The following is a 23,457-nucleotide window of genomic DNA, read 5'->3' on the forward strand; positions in this document are numbered from 1 at the left end:
AGAATATAAAGTTCAAAGTAAATTTTATTATCTAAGTGTATGTATGGCATGATATATAACCCTGAGGTTCATTTTCATGTGGGCATACTCAGCAAATCTATAGAATAGTAACTATAACAGGATCGATGAAAGATCAACTAGACTGCAAAAGACAATAAACTGTGCAAATGCAAGTATAAATAAATAACAATAAATAACGAGATACAGGCCTTTGAAATGAGGTAATTGATTTGGGGTATATTTCAATGATAGGGCAAATAAAGTTGAGTGTAGTTGTCCCCTTTGGTTCAAGAAGTCTGGTGGTTGAGGGGTAGTAACTGTTCTTGAACCTGGTGGTGCGAGTCCTGAGGCTCCTGTACCTTCTACCTGATGGCAGCAGCGAGAGAAGAGCCTGGCCTGGGTGGTGGAGACCCCTGATGATGGATGCTGCTTTCCATGTAGATGTGTTCAGTGATTGAGGTGGGGGGGGGGGGGCTTTACCTTTGCTAACCCTAACCCTTTCTGCCTCTGATCCTCCGATGAGGACTGGCCCACGGACCTCTGGTTTCCCTCTCCTGAAGTCTATTATCAGCTCCTCGGTCTTGCTGACATTGAGTGAGAGGTTGTTGTCATGACACCCCTCAGCCAGATTTTCAATCTCCCTCCATATGCTGGTTCATCATCCCCTTTGATTTGGCCCACGATCGGCAAACTTGAATATGTCATTGGAGCTGTCCTTAGCCACACAGCCGTAAGTGTAAAGCAAGTAGAGCGGGGGACCTTGTGCTGAAGGAGATTGTGGAGGAGATGTATTACCAATCTGAACTGACTGGGGTCTACAAGTGAGGAAATCCAGGATCCAATTGCACAAGGAGGTACTGAGGCCCAGGTCTTGGAGCTTATTGATTAGTTCTGAGGGTATGATGGTAAACTGGAATAGCAGATCTGAAGATGACACCAAGATTGGATGCCTAGTGGACAGTGAGGAAGTCTTTCAAAGCTTGCAGTGGACCTGCTAGGAAAATGGCAGAAGGAATGCACTTTGGCAAGAGAACGCAGGGTATGATTTACAAAGTGACTGATAGTGAACTGAGGAGTGCAGTAGAATTGACAAATCTGGCATACAGATCCATAATCCCTTGAAAGTGGCATCGTAGGTAGAAGGGGGTTGAGATTTTGGCACATTCTTAAATCAGAGCATTGAGAACAGTTGTGATGTTATATTGAAATTGTACAAGAAGTTACCGAGGCCTAATTTGGAGTACTGGGTCCAGTTCTGGTTACGTAGCTTCAGGAAAGATATCAATAAGTTTGAAAAGGTGCAGAGAAAGTTCACAAGGATGTTGCCATGACTTGAGGACCTGAGTATAGGGTCCTGAGTTGAACTATTGAAGCTGAGTTCAGTAGTCTCGGATGCAAGAGAATGAAGCGAGATCTTATAGAGGTGCACAAAACAAAGAGGCGTAGCTTAGCGGTCAGTGTAATGCTTTACAGCACCAGCAACCCAGGTTCAGTTCCCACTGCTGCCTGTAAGGAGTTTGCATGCTCCGTCCGTGACCACGTGGTTCCTCCAGGTGATCCGGTTTCCTCCCACATTCTAAAGATGTATGAGTTAGTAAGCTGGCATGCTATGTTGGCACCTAAGATGTATGTCTCGGGTTGTTGGGCACTGATGAAAACAATGCATTTCACTGTTTTTTCGATATATATATATATTCAATCTGGCAAATAAAGTTAAATTTTTATCTTTATCGATGGGGTGAATACATACAGGCCTTTTCCCCCTCAGGTTGGATGTGATTAGAATAGAGGTCAAAGGTTTAGGATGAAAGGTATAGGATTTAAGGGCAATCTGAGAGGGAACCTGCACTGAGAGGATAATAGGTGTGTGGAATGTGCTGCCAGCAGAAATGGTAAATGCAATTGTAATGTTTAGAAGAAGTTTGTATGGGTGCATGGAAGAGAGAATATGGAGGACTATAGTCTGGGTACAGTAGATGGGCTGGTATGGACTAGGTGGACCAAAGGGTTGTTTTTGTGTTGTAGTGCTCTACGACTTGGGGCAGTGCAACACCTTTCAAATGTATTACCACAATTGCCCGCCTTCACAAGGTGTTAAATCAACAATTTACATTTTTTATCGCTGTACAAAATCTACTTGAAATCACAAGGCATTACAGCGGCTAAGAATCGAGAGGGTGTTGCAAGGATACAGGTATTGCTAGCCACAAATAGGAATTCGGCAGAGGGAGGAAAGAGATTACTGACGTTTTGGGTTGAAACACCACATCGGGACGTGCATTGCCAGAGGGTTGAACTCAAGTGACAGACAATTACTAGAACAGTGGGTCACCATAAGTATGTCATCTTCTCCAGCTCACTCTCTCTATGCCCAAGCACGGAATAAGTGACATGCTGTCTTCCTGAAGACCATTTAGGGAATCATTGATGTTTTTACAACAGCCTCTGACTGAAGAAACGTCTCCTCATCTCAGATTGAATTAGCCTCCCTGCCATTCTAAAACTTGTGACCTAACTTATAATACAATTATAATGTAATAGAATAATACAGCACATTACAGGCCCTTCAGCCCACAATGTTGTGCCGACCCTCAAACCCTGCCTCCCATATAACCCCCCACCTTAAATTCCTAGAGGAAATATTCTCATTTCATGCAACCTGTTGAACCATTTATGAATTTTATAAATTAATTTTTATAAGTTTCTACACTACAACAGAAAAAACCTGTCAACAAAATGGAGATTTATACAGTGCTAAACAAACGTGTCACATATACAATTCATAACAATACAGGAAAAAGCACCCAAAATGAAATCATATATAGTATCCTCCCCACCCTCCCTCTACAAACCTCCAAGCCAAGCATTACAATGTAAAGAAAATTTAATCAGAGCTTTCGTCATCACAGAGCTGTAAATATATTTTTTAAAAAGTATAATGCTTACTACCTAAACTATAGTGTATTTCACAACAGAAAAAAAACGTAAAACTTAAACCCTTTATGATTTTTTAAAGTTTCTGTGAGATCTAGTCACCAGCACAAATCCACAGGACGTCACTATAAAACAGAGGCATCAAACCTCCAACTCCGCATTTTCTTTGCAACAGGAAAGAAACCCTGTTTCATTCCTATTTTCCAGCATTCTTGTTTTTTTTTTCTCTCTCTCTCCATTCCAGACCTAAGTTTTCAAACAGTGACCAATAGCAGGGTTTAATCCCAGAGGAATGGCAGCCTAGTTACCCACAAATCCCCCGCTCGAGAAACCGCTCGATCTGCGGCAATGGAGGTTGGCGGACGGGGTCGCCGCGGTGCAGGCCGGGAACGCTGGGCTCCGGCTCCGGGAGCGGAGGAACGCGGCCGCGTCGAGAGGCCGAGCGGTTGGTGCGGGGCCGCGACAATAAACCTCTTTCCCCGGGAGCGTCCCTTCAGTTAACTCGGCGCCGTCGCTGCTCCGTGCCGGTCCCGCCGGCCGGAGAAACGGGGTACCGTGGCTGTGGGTCCGGGGCACAGCGAGGGCCCGGCCGTCGGGCTGCGCTGGACTCGGGGGTCACTTGTCACCGAGTCCGGTGTTAATCCCTCGCCCAGGCTCCCGCTGCCGCTGCGGCGATGGAGCGGGTTCGGCTGCAGTCTGAGGACCCGTTCCCTTCACTGCTTTGCCGGACAGAATCAGCCCACGACGGCCGCTGGGCTGCTGCCCCGGCGCTGATGAGCCGGTAACCCGGCTCCCGTGCTCGGAGGCCAGTCCGGGGCCCGGTTACTGAAGGGACCGATCCACACCGCATCGCGGGTAGCGACCAGGAGTAAACTCGGGAGCCCGGGCCGAAGCTGGATTCAAACAGCGAGGTTATGGGAGCAGAGGGTGTGAGGGACGGGGGGAGGGATGGGATCACAACCCAGGAAGGGAGGAAAGTCTCGGAGGCTGGGAAGATTTGTGGAAACGTCTTTTCCCACTGGATGGGTTGGCGGGCGGGACCCGTCCCTCGATTCAGCTGGGGCTGCGGGCTGTCGGTGGAGGTGTGTGCGGGGGACAGGGGTTGTAATCCGATTGAATGTCCAGACTGACGGGATCGTCTCCCTCTTCCTTCCCCTACCCCAGACTGTGTAGGGTAGGCTGTAGCAAGGTCATAAGACACAGGAGCAAAGTTATTGTCCCTCTCAACCCCCATTCTCCTGCTTTCTTCCCACAATCTTTGATGCCCTGACTAATCAGAACCCTATCTACCTCCCTTTAAATATACTCAATGACTTGCGCTCCACAGCCGTCCGTGGTGATGAATTCCACAGATTAACCACTGGCTGGCGGAAGAAATTCCTCCCCATTTCTGTTCTAAAGGGATGTCCTGGAATCACCGCAGTGTTGCAGCACACATCCTGGGAAAGATGTAAATCCGGAATGGGGGCAGAAGGGACCATTGGGAGAGGGTGGCTGACCCGGAGGGTGGGGGGGGGGGGGGAGTAGGAAGAGGTAGGTATCCGGGTGGTCTTGTTCACGCCTCTCTCTCTGGGGGTAGGGAGGGTGAGGTACCGTGTTTGCTCTGATCAAATGGCAGTGACGCCATTAGCAGAAGCCCAGGCTGCCGTTTGTTCTGGAGATATCAGAGGCCAGCTGGGTGGGTGTAACAGAAACAAAAGAAAATGTTGGAAATACTGAGCTGGTCGGTCGGCACCTGTGGAGAGAGGAAAAGCAGTTTTCCTTTCAGGTCGATGACCTTTCACCGGCACCGACCGCTCTGTGGATTTCTGAGAGTCCAGGTTGAGGGAGACTCCCTAATGTCCTGTATCTGCGCCAGGCAACCAAGGACGATGCGACCTTAACCCACTGATGTCCGCGGCCCCCTTTGAAATGCCACCGAGGGTGGGGGGGAACAGGGAACCAATGCTGTCAGGTTATGAGTTTGCCTGGCCTGGCAGGGTTGAATTATGTGTCTTTATCTCCCCTGCTATAGGATGCTGGAGGCGAGGGATAGGTTGTGGACGCTTTTAATCGGGGTAACCCAGACTCGACGGGGTGGGAGCAAGTGTCTGGGCGGGGGCTGGTTTCTGCTTCTGATTGGGTGAACTGCCACGTTCCAGGGATTTGCAGCTGAGGAGGAGGCGGCGCCCCCCCGGGAGGGAACTTGGCGGAGAGAGATGGCCCTGGCCCCCGCGGGAAGGAGAAGGAAACGACCAGAATGAGTGACTGGAGGATTACGTAGGTCAACGACTGCCATGCTCATGGAGGCCGCCGGTCACCCCGCTGAGATCGCCACTTCCATTTCGGAACTGCAGGTAAGGAAGCTCTCCGCCGTGGCGTAGGCTGGAATGGGGGCTCTTCCTGCTGCATAGAGTTGGTGAGACCCTTCACCGAGCACCTCCCACGTCTACAGACCTTCCCCCGCCCCCCCCAACCTGGTTTCACCTATCCCCTGTTAGCTTGTACTCCTTCCCCGCTCCTACCTCTCAGTCTGGCCTCTTCCCCCTTCCTCTCCAACCCTGACGGAAAGTCTTGGCCTGAAATGTCGACTTTATTCCCCTCCATAGATGCTGCCCGGCCTCCTGAGTTCCTCCAGCACTTTGTCTGTGTCCCAGCATCTGCAGAATCTGTTATGAATAAAATGTAAACTGGGCTTATGATCCGCTATCCACTGACACCGGGCGCAATTTCCCAGCCCGCCTTTCTTTTCCGTTATTTTTCTCTCACGCTGGTTTGAAACTGATTTCACAGGTGTTGGTAATGGAGGATTCACAGACAGGAAGCTCAAACCAAACGGCCCCCCCTGACTTGCCGGAGTTTCTCGATGCGTCAGGATCTGAACACCACTGGCCTTTGGACATGGAAGTCGAAAGCTCCATTCACCACGCGGACCAAGGGTTCATGGGTTCCGAGTGCGGACCGGACTTTGGCCGGGCGTGCGGCCTGCTGAGGTACCAGCGCAGCCACACCCGGGAGAAACCGTGGAAGTGTGAGGACTGTGGGAAGAGGTTCCTTTACCCGTCCCACCTGGAGGCTCACCGCCGCAGCCACACCGACGAGAGGCCATACATCTGCTCCGTGTGCGGGAAGGGGTTCAAGCAGCTGTCCCACCTGCAGGAGCACCGGCGGGTTCACTCCGGGGAGCGGCCGTTCACCTGCTCCGTGTGCGGGAAGGGCTTCACGCAGTCGTCCAACCTGCTCATACACCAGCGCGTTCACACCGGCGAGAAGCCGTTCACCTGCTCTCTGTGCGGGAAGGCGTTCACGCGGTCGGACAGCCTGATGATGCACCGCCGCATTCACACCGGGGAGAGGCCGTTCATCTGCTTTCGGTGCGGGAAGGGGTTCTCTCACTCGGGCGGTCTGCGGAAACACCAGCGAGTCCACAAGTGACTGCAGGCGCACGCTCTGCTGGTATTGCACCTGATCATTGTATCCAGGGTTGGACCATGCTCACCGTCTGCATTCATTCTGGCGCTGTTCACAGCCCATGGCTGGAGTTTAATATTCCTGACAGATGCCGAATAAATCACCTCCAACTTTAACACCCAAAATGTTGTCCATTTAATGGTGGGGGTTGTACACTTTATATTTTAGATATTGTGGAGGCAGTTTCTTTGAGGTTTTTCTAATATTGAAGATGACAGGTGTAGGGTGGGAAGGAATAAACTATTCTGCTGCTGTGCAGAGTTCAGGACTATCGAGCCAGACCTTTCAGGAACTAGAGTGGTGAGATATTCCTGCATCGCACAGGTCCAGAATCTTTCTTTTCTGCGAGTGGGAATTCGTGTTGGGTGAATGGTAAATTTGAAATGGATTGAATAATATTTGGTCAAGGGTGGGTCTTTACAGCTGTTTTGCACTTTTCGAGGCTTAAGGCCACTGGTTAAGGGAAGTGTCTGCTTCTAATGGTTGAGTTTCAGCAGGTCAGAAAACTGTAAAAATTGAGGCTAAGAAAAGTTGGGTGACCATGGATATTTAGCTTAACATATATTGTGGGTATGGTACTGCGGTCTTTAATCAGGGAAGATTATAATTAAGTATCTCCTGTACCTGATAAAGTGGCCACCGAGTATATGTTTGGGGTCTACTGCTATTGTAGCCCATTCACTTCGAGGTTCATCATGTCACGCATTCCAAGATGCTCTCCTGCACACCACTGTTGCAACGCGTGGTTACAATATCTTCTATCTCCTTCTTGTCAACTTGAACCAGTCTGGCTACTTTCCTCTGACCCCTCTCATTAAGAGGGAGTTTTGCCCACAGAACTGCCCCTCACCAGATGTTTCTTGTGGGTTTTTTTTTTGCACCATTCTCTGTAAACTCTGGGGACTGTTTTGCATAAAAATCCCAGTTGATCAGCAGTTTCTGAGATACTCAAACCACCCCATCTGGCACCAACAATCAAAGTCACCTAGATCACATTTCTTCCTCCATTCTGATGTTTGATCTGAACAACTGACCCTCTTAGCCATGTCTGCATGCTTTTTATGCATTGAGTTGAGCTGATTAAATATTTGCATTAACGAGCATGTGTACCTAATAAAGTGGACACTGAATATTTAATGTTGGCATAGTGCTGCGGTCCATAATCAAGGCAGAAGTAACTATTTTAGAGATCAAAGTTGAAGTAACTTTATTATCATAGTACATACATGTCACCATTTACTACCTTGAGATTTATTTTCTTGCAGGCATTTATGGGAAAATAAAGAGATGCAATAGAATTTATGAAAACTATACATAAAGACTGACAAACAACCAATGTGCAAAAGAAGACAAATTGTGTAAAAAAAACAAAACACAAAATAAACAATACTGAGAATATTAATTGTAAAGTCCTTGAAAGTGAGTCTGTAGATTGTGGAATGTAAGAGCATATTATTGCAATGAAACTCAGTAAACATGGTATGAAATGTAAATCATATTTGACAAATTTTCTGGAGATTTTCAAGGCTGTAACGAGCAGAGGTGACAGATGGAAACTTGTAAATGAAGTGCATTTAGATTTGTAAGGGCCATTTGACAATCTGCCACATAAATAGATAGTGAACAAGATAAGAACGCCCAGTATGGGGGAAGCATGTAGGCACAGACAGAAGACCAGTAAATATGCAGAACACAGTGTCGGGATCAAAAGGTGTCTTTCAGGCCGCTGTAATTCGGGGATTAGTTCGCATTTCCCATTCTGGTGGGGGTGAGGGCAGAGGGAGGCAGATAGGGTAGATGTTGAGTTAATTGTGGGAAAATTTCAAACATACGACTTAATAAGATTAGGGGCAGCCATTTAGGTCTGCAGGGACTTATTACAGAGGGTGGTGATTCTTTGGAATTCTCAATTCTGGAGGGCAGTGGAGTCTAGATTGGGATATTTAATGAAGAAACAGGTACCGGTAATTATTTTGACCGATCAGGGAATTGACAGCTGTGGGGAGTTGCACCCTGCAGCAGGCAAATTATCAATATTAGACCATAAGAGATAACAGCAGAGTTAGGGGATTTGGCCCATTGGGTCTGCTCTGCCATTCCCTCATTGGTGATCTATTGTCCCTTTCAAACCCATTCTTCCTTCTCTCCATAACCTTTGATGTCTTTACTGTCATCAACCATAACCTATCAATCTCCACTTTAAATATATACAATGATCTGGCATCTACAGTTGTCTGAGGCAATGAATTCCACACATTCACCACCCTCTGTCTCAAGTTCTTCCTTATCTGTTCTAAATGGACGACCCTCTATTCTGAGGCCATGCCCTCCAGTTCTAGACTCCTCCACGACAGGAGGCACAACTCCACGTCCACTCTACCTAGCCTTCTCAATATTCGATAAGTTTCAATGAGATCACCCCTCGTTTCTCTGAACTCCAGTGAGTACTGATCCGGAGCCATCAAATGTATCACATACCTGTCTTTCTTTTTCTTTTTAAATCTTTTTATTAATTTTTAAACAAACATAAATGAAACATGAATACAGAGAGTTTGAGAGTACATAGTTAATAGTTTAAATAAACATTCAAATAGATGATAATCAATATATAATAACCTCCCAAACTCATGGTAATTGTGAACAAAAGACGTGGAAAAAAAACCCAAAAAAAAGAGAAAAAGAGAACAAAACTAACCAACATGGGCCCTTGCATTATGTCAAATATATACAGTAGTGCCAATAACTCCGTACCTCCATCCAAATAATTAAGGATAATAAAAGTGAGGTTTAGGAAAAGACAATTTAACTCATATGAAAATGTTGAATAAATGGTCTCCAAGTTTCTTCAAATTTAACTGAAGGATCAAAGACAACACTTCTAATTTTTTCTAAGCTCAAACAAGAGATAGTTTGAGAAAACCACTGAAATATAGTTGGAGGATTAATTTCTTTCCAATTCAATAGAATAGATCTTCTAGCCATTAATGTAACAAATGCAATCATCCATCGAGCTGAGGGGGATAAACAAATATTATCCACCATTAGTAAACCGAAAATTGCAGTAATAGGATGTGGTTGGAAATTGATATTCAGAACTGTTGAAATAATACTGAAAATATCTTTCCAGTAATTTTGCAAACAAGGGCAAGACCAAAACATGTGGGTCAATGAAGCAACTTTAGAATGACATCTGTCACAGGTTGGATTAACAGAAGAATAAAATCGAGCAAGTTTATCCTTAGACATGTGAGCTCAATGTACAACCTTAAATTGTATTAGGGCATATTTAGCACAAATAGAAGAAGAATTGACTATTTGTAAAATTTTCTCCCACTGCTCAGTGGGTATAAGACAATGAAGTTCTTTTTCCCATTCCTTCTTAATTTTTTCTGATACTTCTGGCTGTATTTTCATGATCATATTATAAATGATGGCTACTAAACCCTTCTGACAAGGATTCAGAGCTAAAAAAATTTCCGTAATGTCCGATGGACATAATTTCGGAAAAGACTAACTCATTATTCAAAAAATTTCTAACTTGCAAATATCTAAAAAAATGAGTTTTAGGTAAATTATATTTATTAGATAGCTGTTCAAAGGACATAGAACTATTATCTAAAAATAGATCACGAAAACATGTTATACCTTTTGTTTTCCATAAAACAAAGGCTTGATCCATAAAAGAGGGCCGAAGAAGAAAGTTAGATATTATAGGGCTTGATAAGATAAACTTATTCAAGCCAAAAAATTTACGAAATTGAAACCATATTCGCAATGTATGTTTAACTATGGGATTAGTTATTTGTTTATTCAATTTAGATAAAGAAAAAGGAAGTGATCACATATCTTTTCATTCCCAAGATAATTTTTGCGAAGTTCCTCTAGACCCTCTCCAATGTCTGCACATTCTTCATTGGATAAGGGACTCAAAATTGCTCACAATACTCCCAAGTGTGGTCTCCATCCTTGCCTTTACATTTTAGTCCTCTCAAAATGAATGCTAAAATTACATTTGCCCTCCTTACCACAACTCAACTTAGAAGGAATCCTGCACGAGGACTCCGAAGTCCCTTTGTGGCTGTAATTTCTGAATGTTCTCCCCACTTATAAAACAATTATTATAAAAATAGTCTAATCCTTTATTCCTTCTATGAAAGTACATGACCGTACACTTCCCAATTCTATATCCCATCTGTCACTTCTTTGCCCATTTTCCCAATCTGTCTAAGTCCTTCTACAGACTTCCCTGCTTCCTCAATACTACCTGTCCCTCCAACTATCTTTGTTTGTCCGCAGACTTGGCCACAAAACCATGAGTTCCATCGCCAAATATTCTGAACAATTTCTGGCTAGGTTGGCCAACACTTTACTCCAGCTATTTGTTCTTTTTTTTTTGGTGCTAATTCATTGTCCCGTTTCCCATATGGAAACCTTTTCAATTTTTAGCCAGTCGGGCGGTTTGAGGTGCCGCAGTGTGATTATTTCTGTGGCGGCCTTCATTACCTCGAAACCTCTGTGGTCTAGAATTCGCCCTGTCCATATTGCAGGAGCGAGGAGTGTGATGTGGGTTGAAGGTGGGGGTGGGGGTGGGGGTGAAAAAACCGTAATCTGCCCATGTGCAGTCGGCTGTGGGTTTCAGTCTCCCAGGAACTCCCCCTCCCCCTCACCGACTGGGGGTAAACTGTGCTGTAACCAAACAGACTGTGACCGCCACATAGTCCCGTCCCTTACTCCACTCGCTACGCACCCATCGTCTCAACGTAGGTCCGCCTGCTCGGTACCGGGCATACGCGTTGTTTGGGTCATTTTCCTACAGGGTAGGTTGTTCATAAAGAGATAACCTGGATTCCGATCTCCCCTGCCCTTAGACCGAATCTGGATAGACTGGTGCGAGAATGGGCTGTCCAGACACCATGAAACTCCTAATATCTAAATCCAAGGATTTAGGACTGAGACCGAAGAAAAAGAGTTCATCTCACAATCAAATTGTTAATTGACTCCCAGTTCGCTATAAATAGCCCTCAATGGGAGGTAGAATTTTGGGATAATAGGTTATAGATAAAAGTAGCCGCTCTGCAACAATCTTCGTTACAAACTGTCCTCCCCACATTCCTTAAACAATAATGGCAGCCACCTACACAAAGCTGCCAATTAATCCTCTAACTGGCACGTATTTGGTGATGGGACAGAGGGGTATGGAAACCCATGCATTGCAAAATGTAAATTCAAAATGCCGGCTGAACACGGACTGCTGGAGCAGTATGTATATATGTAATTCATTTCTTATTTTAAAGATACAGTTGGATAACGAGCCCTTCCGGCCCAACGAGCGCGCGCTGCCCATTTGACCATTGAGACTTACACTCACGCTGGTGCTCCATACGCATTTCTACCTGTTACCAGCTTCTGGTGTCTCCGTCAAGATGGGGAGGGATTTGTGTGACAGGCTAGGATTGCATTGATACCCTCCTGATCAGCACACCTTCCTCCACAGCAAAGAACGCGGTTCCACGTTGCGATTGTGGGAGACATTTTACTGAACCCGTGGCCTGATTAGAGTTCACAGGGAGGAGAGGACGCTCACCTGCTCTGAGTGTGGGAAGAGGTTCACTACCGGTCATCCAGCCCGCAGGGAAAATGTTTCAATGTGAAGATGTTGGATTCATTAGTAAGACACCTGTGAGCGGTCAGATTATGTAATGTAAGGAATGGATAGTCTGACACTGACAGGAAAACCCTCAATCAGAATCAGGTTTATTATCACCGGCATGTGACGTGAAATTTGTTAACTTAGCAGCAGCAGTTCAATGCCATACATAATCTAGCAGAGAGAGAGAGAAATAATAATAATAAATTAAATAAACATAATAGTAAATAAACAAGTAAATCAATTATGTATATTGAATAGATTTTTAAAAATGTACCAAAACAGAAATTTTTTAAAAAGTGAGGTAGTGTCCAAGGGTTCAATGTCCATTTAGGAATCGGATGGCAGAGGGGAAGAGGCTGTTCCTGAATCGCTGAGTGTGTGCCTTCAGGCTCTGTACCTGTAGCGTTGACCATTTCTGTTTCCACAGATATGGCCTGACTTGCTGAGTGTTGGACAAAGAACACTGGGTATTCTAAAATGGTCTTTCTGCAGATTGGACCCACGATGGGGCAACAGGCTCTGGAGTTGGGGGGGGGGAGGGTGTGAACACGTCTTTGACCGTTTACTCTACTGGTGACAGCACTTGGATAGACACAAGTCTGTACCCATCCAGGAGGGACTGGAGGAAAGAGGGACATGGATATGGTTTGTAGGAGGCGGCAAACTGGGTGGATGGTGGTCAGGTGAAGTTACAGATGTGAAATGTTGGCTCAGATAAAGTCTCATGCCTTGCCAGACACAAATTTGTGGCTGTGGAGTTTCAGGCAACCCCAAGGAATGGAAATCAGTGATCTGAACTTGTAGAGGAGAACAAACCTAATCTTCACGCCTAGAAACCGTAAGAGTTTTACTGAACAGTATGATAGATCTGGTTCGGAGAAGTGTACTGGAGGTGTTGGAGAGGATGAGCTCAGGGCCATCAGTGAATGTGAAAACTGAAATTGTTCAAAGTAAATTTATTATCGAAGTATGCAGAGATGCTACATTGTGATTCATTTTCTTGTGGGCATTCACAGTGAAAACTAGTGTAGCGGTTAGCGCTACGTTTTACAGTATCAGTGACCTGGGTTCAATTCTCGCTGCTGCCTGTAAGGTGTTTATATGTTCTCTCCCTGTGATTGTGTGGGTTTCCTCCGGGTGCTCCGGTTCCCCCCCCCCCCCCACAGTCCAAAGACGTACCAGTTGGTTAAATGGTCATTGTCGATTGTCCCATGATTCAGCTGGCCTTAAATTGCTGGTTGCTAGAAGGCAGGGCTCTAAGGGCCTGTTTCATACCGTATCTTAATAAATAAACAAACAACCAAAATGAAAAAGGCCACAAATTGCGCAAATGCAAAAAACACACCCAAAATTACAATAAATAATACTGGGAGCATGAATTGCAGAGTCCTTGAAAGTGAGTCCGCAGTTTGTGAAATCAGCTCAGTGTTGTGGGAAGTGAAGTTATCCTTTGCTGGTTCAGGAGCCTGATAGTTGTAGGGTAATGACTGCTGCTGAAATCGGGGCTCTCTCCTGTATTTCCTTTCCGATGGCAGCTGTGAGAAGAGAGCGTGGCCTGGATCGTGGATGCTGCTTTCCAGTGCTCTGTGCTGAGTGGCCGGGGAGGGCGTCCCTGTGACGGGCTGGGCGGTATTCACCACTCCGTTGTTGCTGGGCATTGGTGTTTCCAGACCAGGCCAGTCAGGACGCTCTCCTCTGTTCATCTATAGATCTTCGTCAAAGTTTCAGACGACACGCTCTCCTCTGTTCATCTATAGATCTTCGTCAAAGTTTCAGACGACACGCTCTCCTCTGTTCATCTATAGATCTTCGTCAAAGTTTCAGATGACACGCTCTCCTCTGTTCATCTATAGATCTTCGTCAAAGTTTTAGATGACATCTGCGCAGATTTATAAGAAAGCAGAGGCGCTGCCTGTATTTCCTGATGAGATCACTCAGAGTCATCGTTTATAACTCAGAAATATAAAGGATGAGGAGAGATTCTGGGAGCTTTCCATGCATATACAGGCAACCGCGGTGCCTTTATTACGCGAGGCCAAGGATGACGCTATTTAAAAGCGATATTTAGATTAGAATGCATGGCGGCCGATATTCAGGACTCATTGCATTTGAGAAACAATGCTGAACGCGTCGGGAGTGCAGGCGTGCGACAGAAGTAACATCACCAGAGACGTACGAAAAGGCTGGATGAACTCAGCAGGTCGGGCAGCATCCGTTGAAAGAATCAGTCAACGTTTCGGGGCTTAGTCCTGACGAAGGGTCTCGGCCCGAAACGTCGACTGCTCCTTTCAACGGACGCTGCCCGACCTGCTGAGTTCATCCAGCCTTTTTGTACGTTTTGATTTGACCACAGCATCTGCAGTGTACTTTGTGTTAACGTCACCGGCACGCGTCCTCGTATAGGGAACTGAACTTCGGGGGTGGGGTTAAATCGAGGTCTGGACCTTGGGCCTGAGGTGCAGCGGACGGCTGGGCTGGGGAGAGAAGCCGCGCTAGCTGTAACAACGCCGCGGGCGGCAGCACAGGTCCTACCGCCCCTAACCACTCGCTGCCCATTATCAACCCTCAAGGACTTGGCTATTATAAGTAAACCAGTAAGTGCTGGAAGCCCTCGGCAGACCAGATGGCATCTTTGGAGCTGAAAAAACAGTCAATGTTCCGGGCTTCAGGAGTTAGAGAGGAGGGGGAAGATGCCAGAATAAAGTGTTGGTCGAGGGGAAAGAGGCTGGCTGGAACGTGAAGGTGAAAGCCAGGTGGATGGGAAAGGTCAAGGGCTGGAGAACAAAGAATCTTATAGGAGGACCATAGGCGAGGACACAGAAAGAGATAGGCAGGTGAGAAGAAGTGAAAGGTCAGTGGGGGCGAATTTGTTCAACAGAAGGAGAAATTGATATTCATATCATCAGGTTGGAGGGTATCTGGTGTTGCTTCTCACCTGCTGAGGGTGGACTTATCTTGGTGCAAGAGGAGGCTATGGCCGACACGTTGGAACGGAACGGGAGTGGGAATTAAAACGTTTAGCCTCCGGGAGGTCCCGCTTGTGGTGAATGGTGCGGCGGTGCTCAACGAATTGGTCTCCCAATTTACGACGGGTCTCACCAGTGGAGAGGAGGCCACATCGGGAGCACTGGACACAAGAGACTTCACCGGATATGCAGGTGAAGTGCTGCCTCACCTGGAAAGACTAGAGGTCCTGAGTGGAGGAGGTGTGTGGGCTAGTGTAGCACGTAGGCCACTTGCAGGGATAAGTGCCGGGAGGGACAAATGGACAAAGGAATCATGGAGGAAGCGAACCAAAACAGAGTGCAGAATGTAGTTGCACAGTGCAGGCAGACAATGGGGTGCAAAGCCATGACAAGGTAGATTGTGAAGTGAAAGGTCCATCTTGTACAAGAGGTCCTTTCAATAGTCTTATAACTAGTAGCAGCTGTTGCAGAAACTCAAGTGTTGTAACTTTGGATGAGTCCCAGAGCCATGCTAGTGAGGGGAGCTCCAAAGAATGTGTGGCTGAGGAGCTGATGCAGGGATTCAAGTTGTTGGATTATCGGGGTCTCTTCTGGGATAGGGATGACCTGTACAAGAGAAACATTTACAAAATGCTGGAGGTGCTCAGCAGATCAGGCAGCATCTGTGGAAATCGATAAGCAGTTGACATTTTGGGCCGAGATGAAGTCCATAATCCCGATGTGGGATCTTGGCTTGAAACATTGACTGTTTATTCTTTTTCATGGATGCTGCCTGACCTGCTGAGCTCCTCCAGCATTCTGTATATGCTGTTCTGGATTTCCAGCATCTGCTGAAACTCTCGTGTTTATTATCTGTACAGGAGAGACAGATTATTGAACTAGAGGAACTAGTGGCTGGGGGATCTTCTAGAGCTGCTAGCAGAGTTTAAAGTGGCAAGTGTGTGAGGTCCTAAGCAGTAGAGAGGCAGTTGACAAGTTGGGGGATAATGTTGTAGCCGCTGAGATCAAACTTGGTTATCTGAATGGACAGGAGTGCAGTAAAGGCAGAGGAAAGACCATTGCTTTAAACTGTTTGTATTTCAATACAAGAGGCTTGCGAGTAAGGTGATTGAAGTCAGGTTGTGGATTGGCTCTGGCAACTGGGATATCGTAGCTATAATAGAAACATGGCTGAAGGAGGGACAAGAGTGGCAGCTCAGTGTCTCAGGATACAGACGCTACAGGTATGACAGAGGTGCAGGTAAGAGAGGAGAGGGTTTTGCCTTCTTGATAAAAGAGGACATAACAACGATGCTTAGGCTATTTTTAGGAGATCATCCAGTCAGACCAAGTCAGAACTTGTTTCTAAGTACAGTCAGCCTAGAATTAGAAGCAAGAGGGGATGTTTACTCTCAAACACAAGAAAATATGCAGATGCTGGAAATCCAAAGCAACACACAAAACGATGGAGAAACTCAGCAAGTCACGCAGCATCAATGGAAGAGAGGAAAGAGTCAACATTTCGGGCTGAGACCCTTCATCAGGACTGGAAAGGAAGGAGAGAAATCAAAGTAAGAAGTTGGGGCGGGGTGGGGCGTACAAGGTGGCAGGTGATGGGTGAAACCGGGAGAGGGGGAGGGGAGAAGTAAAGGGCTGGGACGTTGATTGGTGAAAGAGATGAAGAGCTGAAAAGGGGAAATCTGATAGGAAAGGACAGAAGACCATGGAAGAAAGGGAAGAGGTGATGGGCAGGTAAGAAGAGAAGGTGTGAGAGAGGAACAAGAATGGGGAATGGTGAAGGAGAGGTGGGAGGGTAATTACCAGAAGTTCGAGAAATAGATGTTCATGCCATCAGGTTGGAGCCTAATCAGATGGAATATTAGGTGTTGCTCCTCCAACCTGAGTGTGGCCTCATCACGGCAGTAGAGGAAGCCATGGACTGAATTGTCAGAATGGGGATGGTAAGTAGAATAAAATGGGTGGTCACAGGGAAATACCGCTTTTTCTGTTGGATGGAGCATAGGTGCTCAGCAAAGTGGTCTCCCAGTCTACATTGGGTCTCGGCAATATGCAGGAGGCCACACTGGGAGCACCAGATACTGTAGGTGACCCCAACAGACTTGTAGGTGAAGTGTTGCCTCATCTGGAAGGACTGTTTAGGGTCCTGACTGATAGTGAGAGAGGAGGTGTGGCACTTGTTCCACTTTCAAGGATCAGTGCTGGGAGGGAGATCAGTGGAGAAGAACGAGTGGACTAGGGAGTGATCCCTGTGGAAAGTGGCGGGGGAGGGAAAGATGGGCGATGCTGGGTGGTGGGATCCCATTGGAGATGGTGGACTTTACTGAAATTATGTACTGGATGCGGAGGCTTGTGGGGTGGTAGGTGAGGACAAGAGGAACCCTATCCCTGTTGTGGCAGCGGGAGGATGGGATGCGGGCAGACACGTGCGAAATGGAAGAGATGCGGGTGAAGGCAGTGTTGATGCCGGAGGAAAGGAAGCCCCTTTCTTGGGAGGAAGAGGACGTATCGGTTACTCTGGAATGAAAAACCTCATCCTGAGATTCTGGAACGAAGATAAAGCTTTTCATTCCAGAACAACTGGGATGGAACTGAGCATCTGCCCAAGAGGGAGGCCTTTACAAGTGTAATGTCCAGAATTCATGGCTTTCAGGTTCATGTTAGGATGAAGGGCACGGCTGGCAGGTTTAGGAACTCTGCCTGATGCAAGGGAGTCACTTGATGATTACAGGTTTGAAGGGCAAAAATTGGATATGGGAGGGATTTGGCTGGCAAGGTGAGGCAAAATCCTAAAAGATTCTGTAGGTATTTTAAGAGTAAAAGGGTGGCTAGGGAGAGAATAGCTCCCTTAATGATTAGCATGGCAGTCTGTGTCTAGGACCAAATAAAATGGTGAGACTTTAAAAGAATATTTCTCCTGAGTTTTCTGTGGAGAAAATTATGTAAGTTAAGGACATTGGGGAAGTGTATTTTGAACCACATACAGACGAGCAGGGAGGAGGTATTGGAGGCCTTAAAGTACATTAATTCTAGTTTAAACTAGAATTGCTGTGGGGTGGGAACCAAACTGAAGAGACAGAGGAAGGGGCTGTTGGCTCACAAATAGAGAAAGCTTGTAGATGGTGCGAGAGGAAAGATAGGCAGGTGATAGAGAAGGGACGCGCTCAGACCGATGGTTTGAGATGTGTTTATTTTAATGCAAGGAGTATTATGAACAAAGCAGATGAGCTTAGAGCGTGGATCAGTACTTGGAGCTGTGATGTTGTGGCCATTACAGAGACTTGGATGGTTCAGGGGCAGGAATAGTTACTTGGAGTGCCAGGCTTTAGATGTTTCAGAAAGGACAGGGAAGGAGGCAAAATAAATGGGGGCGTGGCACTGTTGATCAGAGATAGTGTCACAGCTGCAGAAAAGGAGGAAATCATGGAGAGATTGTCTACTGAGTCTCTGTGGGTGGAAGTTAGGAATAGGAAGGGGTCAATAACTCTACTGGGTGTTTTTTATAGAGCACCCGATTGTAACAGGGATATCAAGGAGCAGATAGGAAGACAGATTCTGGAAAGGTGTAATAATAACAGGGTTGTCGTGGTGGGAGATTTTAATTTCCCAAATATCGATTGGCATCTCCCTAGAGCAAGGGGTGGAGTTTGTTAGGTGTGTTCAGGAAAGTTTCTTGACACAATATGTAGATAAGCCTTCAAGAGGAGAGGCTGTAATTGATCTGGTATTGGAAAATGAACATAGTCAGGTGTCAGATCTCTCAGTGGGAGAGCATTTTGGAGATAGTGATCACAATTTTATCTCCTTTACCAGAGCATCGGAGAGGGATAGGAACAAACAAGTTAGGAAAGTGTTTAATTGGAGTAAGGGGAAATATGAGTCCACCAGGCAGGAACTTGGAAGCATAAATTGGGAACAGATGTTCTCAGGGAAATGTATGGAAGAAATGTGGCAAATGTTCAGGGGATATTTGCGTGGAGTTCTGCATAGGTACGTTCCAATGAGACAAGGAAAGGATGGTAGGGTACAGGAACAGTGGTGTACAAAGGCTGTTATACATGTAGTCAAGAAGAAAAGAAAATCTTACAAAAGGTTTAAAAAATTAGGTAATGATAGAGATCTAGAAGATTATAAGACTAGCAGGAAGGAGCTTAAGAATTAAATTAGGAGAGCCAGAAGGGGCCATGAAAAGGCCTTGGTGGGCAGGATTAAGGAAAATCCCAAGCCATTCTACAAGTATGTGAAGAGCAAGAGGATAAGACATGAGAGTATAGGACCAATCAAGTGTGACAGTGGAAAAGTGTGTATGGAACTGGAGGAGATAGCAGAGGTACTTATTGAATACTTGCTTAAGTATTCACTACGGAAAAGGATCTTGGCAATTGTAGGGATGACTTACAGTGGACTGAAAAGCTTGAGCATATAGACATTAAGAAAGAGAATGTGCTGGAGATTTTGGAAAGCATCAAGTTGGATAAGTCACTGGGACTGGACAAGATGTACCACAGGCTACTGTGGGAGACGAGGGAGGAGATTGCTGAGCCTCTGGTGATGATCTTTGCATCATCAATGGGGACGGGAGAGGTTCCAGAGGATTGGAGGGTTACGGATGTTGTTCCCTTATTCAAGAAAGGGAGTAGAGATAGCCCAGGAAATTATAGACCAGTGAGTGTTACTTGAGTGGTTGGTAAGTTGATGGAAAAGATCCTGAGAGGCAGGATTTATGAACATTTAGAAAGGCATAATATGATCAGGAATAGTCAGCATGGCTTTGTCAAAGGCAGGTCGTGCCTTACGAGCCTGATTGGGTTTTTTGAGGATGTGACTAAACACATTGATGAAGGAAGAGCAGTAGATGTAGTGTATATGAATTTCAGCAAGGCATTTGATAAGGTGCCCCATGCAAGGCTTACTGAGAAAGTAAGGAGGCATGGGATCCAAGGGGACATTGCTTTCTGGATCCAGAACAGGCTTGTCCACAGAAGGCAAAGAGTGGTTGTAGGCGGGTCATAATTCTGTTCTGATGGATCTGTTCTGGGACCCCTACTCTTTGTGATTTTTATAAATTACCTGGATGAGGAAATGGAGGGATGGGTTAGTAAATTTGCTGATGACACAAAGGTTGGGGATGTTGTGGATAGTGTGGAGGGTTGTCAGAGGTTACCGTGGGACATCAATAGGATGCAAAATTGGGCTGAGGTGGCAAATTGTGTTCGACCCAGAAAAGTGTGAGGTGGTTCATTTTGGTAAGTCAAATATGACAGCAGAATATAGTATTAGTGGTAAGACTCTTGGCAGTGTGGAGGATCAGAGGGATCTTGGGGTCCGATTCCATAGGAAACTTAAAGCTGCTGCGCAGGTTGACTGTGGTTAAGAAGGCATGCGGTGCATTGGCCTTCATCAACCGTGGGATTGAGTTTAAGAGCCCAGAGGTAATGTCAGACTCTTCTTGGAGTACTGTGCTCAGTTCCGGTTGCCTCACTACAGGGAGGATGTGGAAACCATAGAAAGAGAAGAGGAGATTTACAAGGATGTTGTCTGGATTGGGGAGCATGCCTTATGAGAACAGGTTGAGTGAACTCGGCCTTTTCTCCTTGGAGTGAAGGAGAATGAGAGGTGACCTGATAGAGGTGTATAAGATGATGAGCGGCATTGATCGTGTGGGTAGTCAGAGGCTTTTTTCCCAGGGCTGAAATGGCTAACATGAGAGGGCACAGTTTTAAGATGCTTGGAAGTAGGTACAAAGGAGATATCAGGGGTAAGTTTTTTACTCAGAGAGTGGCGAGTGTGTGGACTGGGTTGACGGTGGTGGAGGTGGATACGATAGGGTCGTTTAAGAGACTCCTGGATAGGTACATGGAGCTTAGAAAAATAGAGGGCTATGGGTAGCCCTAGGTGATTTTAAGGTAAGGATATGTTTGGCACAGCATTGTGGGCCGAAAGGCCTGTATTAAGCTGTAGGTTTTCTATGTTTCTTTAAGGTGGATAAATCCTCAGGGCCTGACATTCCTGACCTTGTGGGAAGCTGGAGAAGAAATTGCAGAGCAGAGCCTTGCAGAGATTTTGGCTTCATCTCTGGCCACAGTTGAGGTTCCAGGGGTCTGGAGAGTGGCCCAGTGTGGTCTTGTTGGCTGAAGAAGGGTTTCAAAAGCAAGCCAGGAAACTACTGACTGGTGAGTCCGACATCAATGGTGGGTAAATTTGCCGGAGAGGATTCAGATACAGGATCTACCAATGTTTGGAGAGAGAGTGTAGGTGTAGAGCCATTAGAGGATTCATCCTCCAACAGAGGATTGGAGCCACAGCTGGCTCAGTGGTAGGAAGCAGAACGTGATGGTTTGGGGCGGGGGTGTGGGGTTTCTCAAATGGAAGCCTGTGTCCACTGATGTGCCAGAGGCGCTGATGCTGGGGTCTTGCTTGTTTATAATTTATATAAAGTATTTGTATGTGAATGTACAAGGCATGGTTGGTAAATTTATGGAGCTTATTAAAACAGATAGTGTTGTAGGTATTGTAAAGGGTTATGAGAAACTGCAGGGGGTTCATGATCAATAAGTACGTGGGCTGAAGATTGGCAAGTGGCTTTCAGTCCTGATAGATGTGAGCTATTGCATTTTAGACCATAAGACAAAGGAGCAGAAGTTGGCCATTTGGCCCATTGAGTTTGCTCCACCAATTTATCATGAACTGATCCATTCTCCCATTTAGTCCCACTCCCTCGCCTTCTCACCATAACCTTCAATGCCCTGGCTACTCAGATACCTATCAATCTCTGCCTTAAATACACCCAATGACTTGGCCTCCACTGCCACCCGTGGCAACAATTTCCACAGATTCACCACTCTCTGGCTAAAAAAAATTCTTTGCATCTCTGTTCTGAATGGGCGCCCTTCAATCCTCAAGTCATGTCCTCTCGTACTAGACTCCCCTACCATGGGAAACAACTTTGCCACATCCACTCTGTCCATGCCTTTCAACATTCAAAATGTTTCTATGAGGTCGCCCCTCGTTCTTCTAAACTCCAAGGAGTACCGTCCAAGAGCGGTCAAATGTTCCTTGTATGTTAACCCTCCCATTCCCAGAATCATTCTAGTGAATCTTCTCTGAACCCTCTCCAACGTCAGCACATCCTTTCTTAAATAAGGAACCCAAAACTGCACACAGTATTCCAAGTGAGGTCTTAGCACTGCCTTATAGAGCCTCAACATCACATCCCTGCTCCTATACTCTATTCCTCTAGAAATGAATGCCAACATTGCATTTGCCTTCTTCACCACCGACTCAACCTGGAGGTTAACCTTAAGGGTATCCTGCACGAGGATTCCCAAGTCCCGTTGCATCTCAGAACTCTGAATTCTCTCCCCTTTTAAATAATAGTCTGCCCGTTTATTTCTTCTACCAAAGTGCATGACCGTACACTTTCCGACATTGTAATTCATTTGCCACCTTTGCCCATTCCCCCAATCTATCCAAGTCTCTCTGCAGACTCTCTGTTTCCTCAGCACTACCAGCCCCTCCACCTATCTTTGCATCATCAGCAAACTTAGCCACAAAGCCATCTATTCCATAGTCCAAATCATTGATATACAACGTAAAAAGAAGCGGCCCCAACACGGACCCCTGTGGAACACCACTGGTAACCGGCAGCCAACCAGAATGGGATCCCTTTATTCCCACTCTCTGTTTCCTGCCAATCAGCCAACGCTAAATCCACATATGTAACTTTCCTGTAATTCCATGGGCTCTTATCTTGTTTAGCAGCCTCATGTCAAAGGCCTTCTGAAAATCCAAATACACAACATCCACTGCATCTCCCTTGACTAGCCTACTTGTAATTTCATCAAAAAATTGCACTAGGTTTGTCAGGCAGGATTTTCCTTTAAGGAAACCAATCTGAGTTCTGCCTATCTTGTCATACTCCTCCAGGTACTCCGTAACCTCATCCTTGACAATCGACTCCAACAACTTCCCAACCACCGATGTCAAGCTAACAGGTCTATAATTTTGCTTCCTTGCCCCCTTCTTAAATAGCAGAGTGACATTTGTAATCTTCCAGTCCTCCGGAACCATGCCAGAATCTATTGACTTTTGAAAGATCATTGCTAATGCCTCCACAATCTCCACAGCTACTTCCTTCAGAACACGAGGGTGCATTCCATCAGGTCCGGGAGATTTATCTATCCTTAGACTATTCAGCTTCCTGAGTACTTTCTCTGCCATAATTGTGACTGTGCACACTTCTCTTCCCTGACACCCTTTTTTGGAGATCAAACCACGGTAGGACACATACTGAATGGCAGTGTTGTGGAACATAGAGACCCAGGACTGCAAGGGTTTAGTTCACAGAAACAGGTGGGTGAGGTGGTGAAGAAGGCGTTCGGCACGCTGGCCTTCATCAGTCTGGACATTGAATATCGGAACCGGGATGTTATGTTGCAGTTATATAAGTATTCGGTGAGG

At 46.1% G+C, this 23,457-nt stretch overlaps 1 protein-coding gene across 1 annotated transcript in view; it reads left to right on the forward strand.

Annotated features, from left to right (window-relative positions):
• The window catches only part of LOC140716392 (uncharacterized), a 196,481-nt gene extending 189,972 nt beyond the window's left edge, over nucleotides 1-6,509 (forward strand). The window contains exon 7 of the mRNA XM_073029075.1: nucleotides 6,076-6,509. Within this exon, the coding sequence (XP_072885176.1) occupies nucleotides 6,076-6,348 (273 nt within the window). The 3' untranslated portion in view covers nucleotides 6,349-6,509. The remainder of the gene's footprint in view (nucleotides 1-6,075) is intronic.
• Nucleotides 6,510-23,457: the final 16,948 nt, after the last annotated feature.

The sequence above is a fragment of the Hemitrygon akajei genome, chromosome 25, assembly GCF_048418815.1.
Source record: "Hemitrygon akajei chromosome 25, sHemAka1.3, whole genome shotgun sequence".
In the NCBI taxonomy this organism is placed as follows: domain Eukaryota; kingdom Metazoa; phylum Chordata; class Chondrichthyes; order Myliobatiformes; family Dasyatidae; genus Hemitrygon; species Hemitrygon akajei.